Here is a 14,270-nt window from a genome sequence, read left to right as displayed (position 1 = left end):
AAATAGAAAAGAAAAAAACAGGAGCAAGGGTCGCAACATTTAAAAAGTTTTAAATTTCCAATAAGGAGTATACTAATCGACAAAATAAATTCTACATTCTGGGCGGTTAAGTCATCTCAATAAGGTTGCCAAATTTCAACAGACACTATCAATTCCTAAGACTCCAAGTAATCTTCTCAAGGGGAATAGAACTCTGCACTTCTAGGTTGCAACAATCAATGTGAGGAGGGAATTGGATTTCCAGGTTACCGCGGTACATTTCCTGGCGATTGACGACGCAATTTTCATAAATTTAGATTTACTTCTGGAGAAGTTAACTTTTATAATTGGCAAATTCCCCAGAAGCAACAATTCCAGGTGCAATATTAATATAATTAGGGCAGTATGGGGATCCGGCATAGAGGAGGAGTTAAAGCCTGGAATAGATCATCCAATGATCCCATTGGATGGAGGTGCAGCCTTGAGGGGCTGGGTGGCCTACACTGGCTCCAAGGGTTCTTATGTATTTGCTTTCAGGAACATCTAAAATGGGCTGATCTCCACCTTATTGATATCTAGAGCATGACCCCCAAAAAAGAACGGTGTCCTCGAGGTGATGACGCTTGTTCATTCACATGTCAAGAACTCATCATACTGACATTAAGTGGATGATCAATCGACACCTCCTCCCTACTTGTAACCAACATGTTGTGCACAATTTTCCTTCAGAGCCTGTCCAGAGTCTTCATGACTGAAGAAGACTCAGCGCCAAGTGACACCATTCCATTTCTCCTGGATAATTAATTCCAATTTGCTCAACCAAAAAATGACATTAAAAAGATGTTGATTTCTAAATAACTTTTAAGCAAGGAGGAGGTGCCCCCCCCCCCCCCAAGGGAAACATTGTTGGAAAGTATTTGGTTGACATTCGTGTTGACCATGAGAACCGGGGACAAGAAGGTGGGACAGGAGCCCCCCGACCGGTTCAAAGATCATAAAGGGACGGAAGAGAAGCTTCGAAATGGCAAAATTCCATGCCACGGAGTTAACACGATAGAAGGAAGGGGTGTTGGAAGGTAAAGTGGGATTTGCTGGAGTGGAGAGCGGGGGAGAGGCGACCTTACCTCCGTCCGCGTACTTCTCGGTGCCGTAGCCATCCTGGAGGCCGTTGTTCCAGGTGCCCTCGTACCTGGCCCCGCTCGTCTGGCTCTCCCTGAGCCCGTACCTGCCCTTGAAGCCGTGGGTCCACTCGCCCTTGTACACCCAGCGCCCCTTGGTCTCCAAGCCCAGGCCGTGCCTCTTGCCTTGAGCCCAGTAGCCCTCGTAGGTGTTGCCGCTGGGCCAGGTGTACACCCCGACCACCTCGAAGCCGGAGCTCCAGGAGCCCGAGTACTCGCCCTGGCCCTTGGGACCGGTGCAAAGGCCGTGGCCGTGCGCCTTGCCGCCTTCCCATCCTCCACAGTACGCCCCTCCATCGTCGAAATCAAACCTTCCTCCACTCATGGATGGCGCCCGCCGCCGCTCGCCAGCACTCGGACTCGTCTCGACCGGGTTTGCGAAAGGCGGAGGAGACGGGGCGCTCCGTGCACCCGGTCAGTGGGGCAACGGGAGGCAGCTGAGTGGCTGACCCCACTTCTCCATCTCGCCACCCAACCGGGATGTTATAACACGCCTAACAAGGCGATCAGATCGCACTCGGCTCCCAAAATAAAACCCAATCAACCATCTCCGCAAACGCTTTTTGAAACAAAAAAATTGCCAACTGCGGCGTCAGGGGGCTGGATTTTCATTTTAACTGAGCTCACAACGCAAGAGGGACTGTTTCTTTACAACATAGGCACTGATTTAAAAATAGCCTGTGAAATCTCATTCATTGTATCATTATTAATAGATAAACGTTGGATCCCAGTTTGTTGTTTTCAGAATGGAACCTTGCAACTTTTGCTCCAGTTTCGCAGACATTTAAAGCCACGGTGCTATTTCCAAAGCCTTCCTGTCGATTTCCTGCTCTTTTTTTTAATTGGGCGTCTTTTGCAATAGCCATTTTCTATTCTGAAGGAGTCTCGAATGATCAGATCCTTTTTTTCCCCCAAGTGTGAGAGACGTTTTGAGTGGGCGACCAAACGTACCATGAGGTGCAGAGCTTTCCGATGGGTTGACAACTCATCCAATCAACATGGGATGAAGACCCAGCAATGTTCAATGTGGCTTTCTTTCTCAAGGAAGTCTTCCCGAAATGACCACGTTTTGCTTCACCCACTTCGGGTGCACCCGTGAGCCATGCGGTGAGACTGGCAATGTCGTGGGAGAGACGGGCTCCCTGGACATGCAAGCCTCATCTTTTACTTCTGCCGCCCCGTGATGTGAGCTCCTTGCGATTGGGTTCTTTTCAGGTCGAGGAACCCAGTGCGAGCCCAAATGTGGGCGTTTGATTAATATCAATGGCCTCGCCGAGCCCCCTCTCGCGAAAACAGAACAATTGCAATCCACCTTTGACAACAGGAAGGTTGATACAAACTTAAGCACTTTCCATTTGATAACATGCAGGGTGTTGTAATATTTAAATCGTTGCGTGGGCATTGAGGAAACCGTAGACTGATTCTGATCCAGGTGAGGGCTTTGCGTCTTCAATTTGAAGACGCAGAATCGGTGAGAGCAATTGTTCCCATACAGTGGTCGGGTAAGTTTGACAGTGCCGGCAGATACAATGTCAGTGTGTCCAATCACTCTTTCCCATCCAGTCATCAATCTCACAAGACATCTTTCATGAAGTAAAACATAACACCAGAAGTATTGTGATTGAATGAACACCAAGACCAGAACTGTAGATGGATAGAAGAACTTCAACAAAACATGCAGGCCAGCCCTAATAGGATCATCTTTCTTTGGCTTGGCTTGGCGGACGAAGATTTATGGAGGGGGTAAATGTCCAGGTCAGCTGCAGGCTCGATTATGGCTGACAAGTCCGATGCGGGACAGGCAGACACGGTTGCAGGGGAAAATTGGTGGGTTGGGGTTGGGTGTTGGGTTTTTCCTCCTTTGTCTTTTGTCAGTGCGGTCTTCTTCCAAGGAGGTTGCTGTCCGCCGAACTGTGAGGCGCCAAGATGCACGGTTGGAGGTGAGATCAGCCCACTGGCGGTGGTCAATGGGGCAGGCACCAAGAGATTTCTTTAGGCAGTCCTTGTACCTCTTCTTTGGTGCACCTCTGTCACGGTGGCCAGTGGAGAGCTCGCCACATAACACCAATTAGATTGATTTTTATACTATTCAAGTACAAATATAAATGAATGTTATTTCAGCACATATACCTACACAGTTGTCTGAAAAGGGGTGACACCATGAGGAGGGAGATTGAAAACTTGGCTGAATGGGGGTGCAGCAACAACAACTTTGCATTAAATGTCACCCAAACCAAGGAACGGATTGTTAACTTCAGGGAGGGAAAACCAGCGGTAGACAATCCAGTGATCATCAGGGGATCAGAGGGGGAGAAGGTGAGCAAATTTTAAGGTCTTGAGAGTCACTACCTCTGAAGATCTTTCCTGGACCCAACACACCAATGGCATTGTGAATAAAGCATGTCAGCGCCTCTATTTCCTCAGAAGTTTGGTATGACATCAGAAACCCTGGCAAATTTCTACAGATGCATGACAATCAAACAAAATCAAAACTACTCAGCAAGTCAATCCCATCTGTGGGAAAAGAATCAGCTAACATTTCAAGTTGAAGACCCTTTGTCAGAACAGGCCCTGATGTTTCACTTTGAAAATTCTTTGTCAGAATTAATTTACTGTCTAAGAATTCATTGGCTTAGTCTTAGACTTTAGGAGTTGTGCCATGGGGTGTTTCCATCCTTACCAATCCACACTGACTCTGATCTGGAGGTACAGAAATCCAGGATCCAATTACACAGTAGGATATTGAGGCTCAGGTCTTGGAGTTTGCTGATCAATCTTGAGAGAATGATGATGTTGAATGCCAAAATGTAGTCAATCAAGAGCATCCTGGTGTATGCATCTTTGAGTAGAGCTAACGAGATGGATTCTGGCGTAGACCTATTGTTGCAGAAGGCAAATTCGAATAGATCCATGTCGCTGCTCAGACAGGAGCTGATGTGCTTCAACATCAAGCTCTCAAAGTATTTCATCACTGAGGATGTGAGTGCCACTCGTCAATACATTTTAGCAAGTTACCACACTCTTCTTGGGCACAAGTATGATTGGGGCCTTGTTTGAAACAGTTGAACACCACGATCTGCCGGAGTGAGTGTAGAAGATAGCCATGAATTCATCAACAAGTTAATCAGCAAAAGTTTTCAGTGCTCCGCCAGGTACTCTTGATACTTTCCTTGGATTCACTCTCCTAAAGGAAGCTTGCAGGTCATCCTTGGATATATGACAGTAAGGGATCACCAGGGGCATGGGGAATGTACAGTGGTTGCAGGGTCTCCAAGTTACTCACCTGTTTCAAGCAAATTTTCTTCAGCTAAGGTGCATACACCGAATAGAGACCTATGATCTCCTGTTCCCAATGTTCTTGCATTGCTACTCTCAGGCTGCAGAGAATTTAATAACGTTAGTATTTTGTGATTATAATTAGATATCATGACTTGAGAAGGCAAGTTTAGAGATTTTTAAGCATTTATTGAATAAGCAAATGCTTCGATCGACACACATTATATAAAAAAAAACAAAAGTAACTGGAAATGCTCAGTGGTTTGGCTGCATTTGTGGACAGAGAAGCAGGGACTGTCATTAATAAGCTTCTTTCTTTCTCAATAAAGTTATGCTTAATTCCAGAAAGCATGCTACTGTGGCGATTGCAGGAGCTGAAGGAAATCACTGCTACCACACCGATGGTTGTTAACGACTGTTTTTATTCAAATTCAGCGCGCCCCTTTAAGGGCAGCAGGAGCCCAGTCCACTCGTGCATTGTGACGTCATAATCGCTGCCCTGGGTGCGCGCTGGAGTCAGAGTGAAACCTCTGACGACGCCATTTCCCCACGGCTGCCCCGCCATGTGGCGATACAAGCGGGGCCGGTTCGCCATGAGGATGTGCGCCGCCACACTACGCAAATGAGGAACGTGGACCTCTCCCATCTGAAGAAAATGAGATCAGATTTCAGATTTATTGTGTTTGCAGGACATCACATACAACTCTGAAATTCTTTTTCCAGCAAATGAGGCAAAAATAACAATTATTTGTAGTGTAATAAATAAAGAAATGTTAACAAAGTAAGAGAAAAAAATCAATAAAGTGCAAAAGTACGAGCCCTTGAATGAGCCCCTGATTGAGTTTGTTGTTGAGGAGTCTGATGGTGGAGGGGGAGCAGCTGTTCCTGAACCTGGTGGTGTGAGTCTTGTGGCACCTAGACCTCTTTCCTTTTTTTTTAAACTTTATTTAAAATTTTATGACATGAATAAAATAAAAATTACATTTAAAGAAATAATAAAAAATAAGATAATAAAAATTAGAATACTACATCATTAAACTACACAAATTAACCCCCCCAATAATTATAACATAACATTAATCATCTAATTTAAAATTAATCCAACCCTCCCCCCAAAATAAAGAGTGAAGAATTAATTAACAATGTTGTAAATAAAATAGAAAAAACCCCACTTACAAAAAAAAGGATAAAACTTAACAAAAAAAATAAAAAATAAAAAATTACTAACAAAAAAATATCAATACTAAAATAATACCCTTAAACGTATATTTAAATCAAACATAATTCATGTATTTAACAAATGAAATCCACTTTAAAACTAAATTCAAATATTAAAATCATATATCAACCACATAATCTGTTATACAAAAAATCATAATTAATAATACATAAATACAGAATTTCCATTAATACCAAGTTTCCTTTATAATTCATCGAGAGAACAAAAACATCCCTTAGAAAAACAATCAGATAAACTTTTTATTCCCTTCCCCTCCCCTTATATAAAAAAAGAAAAAAAGTTCAAGCTCTTATAAAATTCTCCATATTCTTCATTTATAACATCTTCAAAATTCTCTATCAAAATTAACTTAATTTTATTAAACTCTTCTCCCTCAATGTATTTGTACTTAATTTTCTTCTTCTTATCACCTTTCCCCTCATCTTCCTCTTCATCTAATTCAACATCCTCAATTTTTGACTTATTATCTTCTGTGACATCATCCTCTTAAAAAAGAAAGAAAAAAGAAACCCCCCCCCCAAAAAAGAGAAAAAAAAGGAGAGAAAAAAACCTCCTAATTCCCTCTCAATTACAATCAGAAAACAAAAAGAGTTAAAAAAAAATAATTATTTATTTAAAAAATAATAATAATAAAAAAAACCTTCACTTCTTAACCCAAAAATTAAAAAGAAAAAAAAACAGGTCGGAGGTCACAACTACCTCCTCCTGTTCAAACCGCCCAAAGCAGTAACTCCCCCAAAATATTGGGTGTGAGATAACTCACAGGTAGCTGATGACTTCTGGAAACTAGTGCCCACCCAGTTCCTTCTCCCAACTCCCATTTCATTAAACTATCATCATTATTTAAACTATTTAAACTCTTCTCAAAAAAAAGATAAAAGATTTATTTTTTTAAATCAACGTTACCACTTCGATCACCATTGCTTCCATTTCTTTTAAAAATTTGGATACCACCTTACATCTCTACTGTCCTTGGAGACCTTGAAGGACTACATCGTTCCTGAAACTGCATGATTGGTAGAGACTGAGCAAAGTCCATAACCTCTTTAGGATTGTCAAAGAATTTTGGCTAATTATCATCCTAAAAAATCTTCAGTACCGCAGAATACCTGAATGTTGAAGCTGTATCCACAACATTAGGAGCATAAACATCAAGCAAAGTCCATGCCTCATTAAAGATTGTACAATTTAATTTTAATAATCTTCCACCATTTTTCTCTTCACTCTGTAACTAAAATGGTAGATTCTTATGTACCAAAATTGCCACACCTTTTGCCTTAGAATTAAACGAAGAATAAAAAACGTGCCCAACCCATTCACGTTTGAGTTTCAAATGTTCCTTATCTATTAAATGAGTTTCCTTTGCCATTGCGACCACCGTTTCTTCCATTTCTTCCAGAAATCAAATTCCCTTCTTTCAGCTCTGCCCTCTTTGGAGACCGTGGAGGACTACGTCGTTCCTAGACCTCTTTCCTGATGGCAGCAGTGAGAAAAGAGCATATGCTGAGTGATGTAGATCCTTGATTGCTGCTGCTCTCCAATGAAAGCATTTCCTGTAGATGTTCTCGAAGCCGAGGAGGGTTTTGCCTGTAATGTCCTGGGTTAAAACCCTCCTCACTTTCGAGAACATCTACAGGAATGCTGTCGTTGGAGAGCAGCAGCAATCAAGGATCTACATCACTCAGCATATGCTCTTTTCTCACTGCTACCATCAGGAAAGAGGTCTAGGGTTATGTCCAATACTTTTGCAGGACTTTCCTCTCCGGGGTATTGGGGTCTCCATGCAAGACAGTGATGCAGCTGGTCAGCACACTTTCCACCACACATCTGTAAAAATTTGCCAGAGAGCAGTCATTGTCAAAGTGAGCTGAGTCCGAGTGGAAAGGTTTTGGCTCAAGAGGCTTCGGCAAGAAGAGGCTGAGGTGGTGGTGTATGAGTTGAAGTAAAAAGTGTCCCCCTATTCAAGAAACAAAAAGATTCAGCAGGTAAGCACAGGTTAGGGCAGGTTTTATATATCATGTATGTTTTCCTCTAGTCATAGACTGTGGGAATGGCAGCCAAGGCAGGGAAATGATCCTCTTGTAGAATGTGGGTCATCAGAGAAGCAGTATCCCTGACAACTTCATATGTGAGAAGTGCATCCTGACAAACAGAGTTAAGGAACTGGATGAACTCCAACTCACTTAAGGAGTCAGAGGAGGTGATAGGTGGGAGTTACAGGGACACTATCACGCCTAGAAGGCAGGAGGAGGGGAGATGGGTGACAGTCAGGAGAGGGAAAGGGAACAGGCAGGCAGTGCAAGTAGACTATTTTTGGATACTGTTGGGAAGGACAACCTATCAGGAACAAGCCATGGTGATCAAGTCTCTGGCATGGAGTCTGGTCATGTGCCTGAGAAGGGAAGGGGAGGAGAAGAGGCGAGCTGTCGTGAGGGGGACAGATGAGAGGTTCTGTGTAAGAGATTGAGTATCCCGGATGGTATGTGGCCTCCCTGGTGCCAGGGTCTGCGATATCTCAGATTGAGTTCACCGCCTTCTTAGGAGGGAGGAAGAGCAGCCAGATGCCGTGGTCCATATAGGGAGCAATGAAGTGGCTAGGAACTTTCAGTTTTTAACTTGAATCTTAATTGCTTTTTCACAGTTAATGCACAAATATACAGCATCAAAAATACAATGGAGAGTGAAGTCTCTTTCTTGCTCTTTACTCTGGTTATGTTGTGAATGATTCAGAAACAGCTCCAGGTGTCAAAATCAATCCTGCAGCAAGTTTATGTTTGGCAATGGATGAAGCTGAGGACAGGCATGTCAGTGTGGGAATGGTGAGAGAAATTAGATGGCTGGCAACTGGGAGTTCCAGCTTGCAGTTGTGAACAGAGTTCCAGCGCTTGCCAAAATGGTCACCAAATTTGCATTTCACCTGCATTTGTCAATGTACAAAGTTATGCCTCAGGATTCAAGAAAAAGGTCAATGTTTGTTTCAAAAAATGACAAAGGAAAAGGATCATGTTTCAAACTCCTGGCATAAAGAAAGGGAAAATGCACAAAAGTGAAGGCAAGCGCAGAGGCAAGAAACCTGGAGTGTAGAAGTTGCAAGTGTGAATGTTAAAAAAATAAAGAACGAGAAAGATAAAAAGAGCATGGGAAAAAATATTAGCAAACAAAGCCCAGGAATATTTTACAAGCATATAAAGTTTGCCATGGCTACATAACGAAAAGAAATGATATCTAACACAGAAGTACTTCTACATTGAGACGAGAGACAATAAAAATAATAGGGCCAGTCTGGGCATAATTGAGTGATGATATTCAGATATTTAGTATGGAATAATGGAAAGACTTAAATCTATTGGAAAAGAATGAAAAAGTAATCACGAGGAAATGGAAAACACGTGGTCAGTTCTAAATCGATAGAGAGGGACATGGCACAGGCATTGTAATCAATATATGAAAATATCTGATAGAGTAGAAATATCGAAAAAAGACTGGCATATTTAAAAGAAGATTAGCTGGAGGGATTAAAATGATGTTAGATAGCAGAAGTGCTGATTTTCAATTTCAAATTCTGTGCAGAGAATTGGGGTGGTGCTAAAATGATGCCATCATCTGTTAAAGGACAGGGATGTTTAGTTGTATAAAGTTATTATTTATTTCATTACAGCTTTGAATTAGTAAATAGTTTTAGTGTTAATTTATTCATGTTGGATTTCATTTTTGACAGCCAATTAAGGAGTGTTATAAAAATGTTTACACCATTTTTGTAAACATTTTATTTCTTATCCCCACATATGACCCCATTACATGACAGGAGGCTTAATTAATGAGCAAGGCTATGCCATAGAAATCAAGCTTGCTCTCTCCACAAATTGTCCCTGGATAAAGTGAATGGGAACAATCTACCGTAAATATTTGTGTATAATGCGGAAAAAAATTCCCTCTTTTCCCCCTCAAAAATAGAGGGGTCGCATTACACAATTTTTAAACAAACATTTCTGCAGGCAGAGGGGCGAGCGGTAGTCAGCAGCGCGACTGGGGTGGGTGGGCGAGCGGCAGTCGGCAGCGGGACTCAGGAGGCCGGGCGGGCAGGCGAGAGACACGAGCATGACTCAGGAGGCCGGCTGGGCGGGTCGAGAGATGTGAGCACGACTCAGGAGGTCGGGTGAGCGAGCAAGTGGAGAGACACCAGCACAACTCAGTCGGCTGGGCGGGTGGGCGAGCGGAGAAACGCAAGCGCGACTCAGGAGGCCGGGCAGGTGGAGAGACGCGAGTGCGACTCAGGAGGCCGGGCAGGTGGGTGAGCGGAGAGACACGAGTGCTACTCAAGCGGGTGAGGGAATTATACATGTATTATACACGGGGGTAAAAATTTTCCCCTCAAAAATGGGGGTCACATTATACATGGAATGCATCATACACAAATATTTACGGTCATCCCCATGGTATTGAGGTTGATAGGTAGAAGCAATAGGTAGGATTAGAGGAAAGACCAGAGAAAGTGTTGCCACCTCAAAAGGAATGGGAGTCTGGAATGGGAGTGGGTGGCAGTGGCAGGAAAGCACACATTTAAAAAGCACCTGGAATAGCATGTAAAGTGCTGTAGCCGACAGGATGACCAATCAAGACAGAAGTGATCATCTGGATAGCTCTTTTGAATCTCTGTGGGAAGGTGCTTCTCATGGACTCTTTATGAACCATTTCCAGGCTTCAATGCAAAGCTTTCAACTACAATTTATTGAGAATGGTCACTTTTTGACTCCCTTTGTCCAGGTCCTGGGTGGTGCTCTATTCTTCAGCAAATATACCATAAGGAAGGGAGGATTTAGATACTTCAGTTTCCCCAGTACTCCTTTATTACACACAAGCTTGCAGGACATCCATCAACCCCCATAGAGGATCCAAGACCTCATTGAACATACAAATTCTCCAACACTATCTGACATTAACCAATCTCAAAAAGTCACCACCTGGGCAGCAAACCTTATCCCATCTGCATTAAGCTAACAAATGTCCATCTACTTAATGCACTATATTGTGGGCCAATCACAGAGTCCTGTCCCCCTACATCAGATTGCTGTTACCAGGCAACTCACAGTCCAGAGCCTCTGGGTGTCCTTGGTCAGGAATAATGGAATTTCAGATTTCTGTCGGTGCCAGGCAACACTCATCCAAGCCCCCTGTCCTTCACTGTCCTTTGGTGAGTTACAACTATCCCAACATAAGAATTAACCAAGATATATTTATGCACTAATATTTTGGTTAATTAATATTAATGTATTTGATGTATTTATGAACTCCAATCTAAACCAGAAAGACCCTTACCTCTACATTATTCACCAATATGAATACAATTTAATCAAAGTCTACTTAGTGGCACAAGGCCATTGAATGTTCCAGTGTGTGATGCAGTATTCAGGGAGATGATTTCAATAGTTGGCAAGAAGATTTTTTTCAGCTTTCTTGTCAGAGTTCATACATGACATTCCATATAACCCTGAGATTCTTTTTCCTGTGGGTGATGCAGAATCCCCACTTACTGGTCGTGCAAAAACACTGCTCAATGAATACATGTAAACAAATAAAAGAAAATTAAACGAACTGACTGTGCAAGACAGACAGAGAGAGAGAGAAATCAATAAAGTGCCAAAGTAAGAGTCCTTAAATGAGCCCCTGATTGAGTTTGTTGTTGAGGAACCTGGTGGTGTGAGTTTTCCCTCATGGAAACAGTGAGAACAGAGCACCCTTGATGATTGCCGCTGCTCTCCGAAGACAGCGTTCCCTGTAGATGTTCTCAATGATAGGGAGGGTTTTAACTGTGATGTTCTGGGCCGCGTCCACCACCTTTTGCAGGGCTTTCCAGTCAGGGGCATTGGTGGACCTATTATCAGTCCAGTCAGCACTCTTTCCACCACACCTGCACAAATTTGCCAATGTCATACCCAACCTCTGCAAACTCCTGAGGAAGTAGAGGTGCTGACTTGCTTTCTTCACCATGCCCATTGGTGTGCTGGGTCCTCAAAGATCCTCTGAGTCAGTTACTGCCAAGAACTTGTATCTCCTTACCTTATCAGCTAGCTCCTTGATGAGAATAAGCCTGTGAGCTTCCTGATGTATATTGTCGAGTGGATCCACGCCCACGCACACGCGTGCCAGCACGTCCACCGACGATACAGATGCCACGCTGGTGGGAGGGTTGCAGCTCCCTTCCTGTTTCTGGCTCTCGGGTGCTGATGCTGAGGTTGAGGTGGATGCTTCCCCGCCTCGGTTCTCGCCTCGATCATGGCGTCTCAGCATTCTCCTGCCTCGAACTGCAGCTGGTGGCCAATCTCGGCCACGGAAAACGATGGGAAATCCAGCGAGGACGAACAAAGCAGCACCTCGGCTCAAGAGCAGACGGGGCAGCTCCCGGATCCAAACGAAAAAGACGGCGACAGCATCGTCCTGTATCACTGGACCCAGTCCTTCAGCTCGCAGAAGGTAAACACTGTGTTAAGAGGGGCGCGGACCCCTTCAGAGCGATTCGCCTCGCTATTTCACACTCGGTTTCCATGGGTAAAGCGCCTTGGAATTGGTTTCCTTACATGCTGCAGCTTTCATTAATGACCACCTAGGACGTTTTGTGGAAGGGTTTTGTACCCGAGAATGAAGCCAATCGATGTGGTTTTTCACTCGAGGAATGTAGTGCAACTGTAGCAATGTCCAAATGTAGCAATGAGTCGCAGCGACTGGTCAAAATGCATTGTTGCACCCTGCAGACCAAGGTTTGGTCCTTCCAACGATGCTTCGTGCATAGCATTTGGATGGTCGTGGAACAGCACAAGGGGGAAGGAGAACGCGGCAACGTGCATCTCTCATTATTATAAGGCTTTGCCATTAGATTTCACCAAGCCACATGAGATCTTCCGGCGCAGGTTGACGCTGAACCTCGTTCCATTATGTTCCATGACCCCTGCGGCGTCCACAATCTGCTCTCTCGAACAGGGATAACGATGGCTTTTCTGGGTTAATTTAAATGCCTTTTTAGAACGCCTGGTCCTTGAGACCTTTTGCATGGCCCTCCCCCGGTTGCAGAATTACAGGACGCAAAAGAACACTGCAGTTTTAATAAATAGAGTATAAGATCTTCAATCAATCCTGATCAATAACATTGGGTTGAGGTTTAGAGGGATTTTTATTGGCCTATGAGCAAGTGTTGATAGAGCACTCAGATATTGATTTATCAGGAACTATGACCATTTTTAAAAATAATGTTTGCGTTCTTTAGAAATGAATCCAATCTCATGTTCAGAATTTGAATATTATCAGGCCTTTGACTTTTGAGCTTATTTGAACTCACTGAATAGAATCCTGTATTGTAATGCACTTTGAGATACCATTTTCACAAATATGCAGTTCTCCAATAAAATATTGATTCTGGTGCATTGACCAAAAATGTTCCAAGCCTTTGATTGAGTACAGCCTTGCCCGGAGTTTATGTTACTGGTCAAATACAGCAGTGAGCCTTCTTTACTTTGTTTAGGAACTTTGCTGTATCATTGGATCATGGAATATTATGTCAATGTCATTTTCTTCTACTACATCCATATCATTAAATCTTCACTAATGTAGCCTTCATTCCTGCAGTTATTAAAAGGCAAAGTGAAATCAATAACTGATTTCACTTGTCCGGTGGATGAAAACAAACGTGAAATCACATGCTTGTCTGTATTTTAACCCAAGCTCCTTCAATACTTCAGGTGTCTTAAAATTAGTCAGATTAATTTTTACATTAGCTAAATTTTAGGATAAAATTATTCCTTTGAGACAAGTCAGATACTTCAACATTTTATTGTGCTTTATTTTCTAATCAAAAAACTGTACATAGACAGAATTCCCCCAAATTAAAACTTAAAAGGTAATACCTACAACTTTTTATTGAAACAATGTGCTATTCTCCACAATCACCTTAGGGACCCCCGATTTTGTTCTTTTTTAATTTAGCATTGCCATAAATGTACATTAATTTCCAAGTTTTAGAAAAGGTGGTAAATAAAGCCACCTGATGTTTTCACTTGACAGACAATCACTTCAATCTCTTGCTGATCTGGGTTGGAAGTGGCACTGGGTTGGATGTGTGTTTCAGGGAGAATCAAGGACATTTGTTTCTCAGTTGAGGAGTTCATCAATTTTCATCAGTTGCTGATCGACTTTTATGTCCTGGATAAACTATCCTCCAACTCTAGCTCCCAGCTGCTTGGTATTTGGGCCATAAAATGTTTTAACAGAGCTGAAGAATTACTGCTGGAGTTCTACAACTTAACACCCAAGCACACACACAAGAAAACAGGAGCGAGAGTAATTCACTCAGCTCTTTGAGCCTGCCCCACCATTCAATAACTGTTCCACCCCAGACCTCAATTCCTTCTCTGTTCCTGATCGCCAGAGTACTCAATTCCCAATCTTTCACAAATTTGTCTACCTCCACTTTAAATATTTATAATAAGCTCACCTCCATAACTCTCTGGGGTATTCCAGATATTCATCACTCTCTACAAGAAATACCCTTCAAAGTAATCTGAGAGAGAAATTTTTGGACCCAAATTCACTGCTTCATCATCTACATC

General features: G+C 42.9%; 2 protein-coding genes across 5 annotated transcripts in view; one reads left to right on the top strand and one right to left on the bottom strand.

Moving 5' to 3' along the window:
- The window catches only part of jph2 (junctophilin 2), a 100,859-nt gene extending 99,155 nt beyond the window's left edge, over positions 1–1,704 (bottom strand). The window contains exon 1 of the mRNA XM_069888153.1: positions 1,104–1,704. Coding sequence (XP_069744254.1) covers positions 1,104–1,482 — 379 coding nt within the window. The 5' untranslated portion in view covers positions 1,483–1,704. The remainder of the gene's footprint in view (positions 1–1,103) is intronic.
- A 10,242-nt stretch (positions 1,705–11,946) lies between these two features.
- The window catches only part of gdap1l1 (ganglioside induced differentiation associated protein 1-like 1), a 43,086-nt gene continuing 40,762 nt past the window's right edge, over positions 11,947–14,270 (top strand). For 3 of the 4 annotated variants that reach the window (XM_069888150.1, XM_069888152.1, XM_069888149.1), the window contains exon 1: positions 11,947–12,144. In XM_069888150.1, coding sequence (XP_069744251.1) covers positions 11,947–12,144 — 198 coding nt within the window. Of the gene's footprint in view, positions 12,154–14,270 lie in introns of all 4 variants that reach the window. The other variant, XM_069888148.1, reaches the window with a different exon arrangement.

The sequence above is a fragment of the Narcine bancroftii genome, chromosome 6, assembly GCF_036971445.1.
Source record: "Narcine bancroftii isolate sNarBan1 chromosome 6, sNarBan1.hap1, whole genome shotgun sequence".
Taxonomy (NCBI): Eukaryota; Metazoa; Chordata; class Chondrichthyes; order Torpediniformes; family Narcinidae; genus Narcine; species Narcine bancroftii.
Note: the sequence above shows the minus strand (reverse complement) of the source record. Positions and strands in the feature narration are given on the sequence as shown.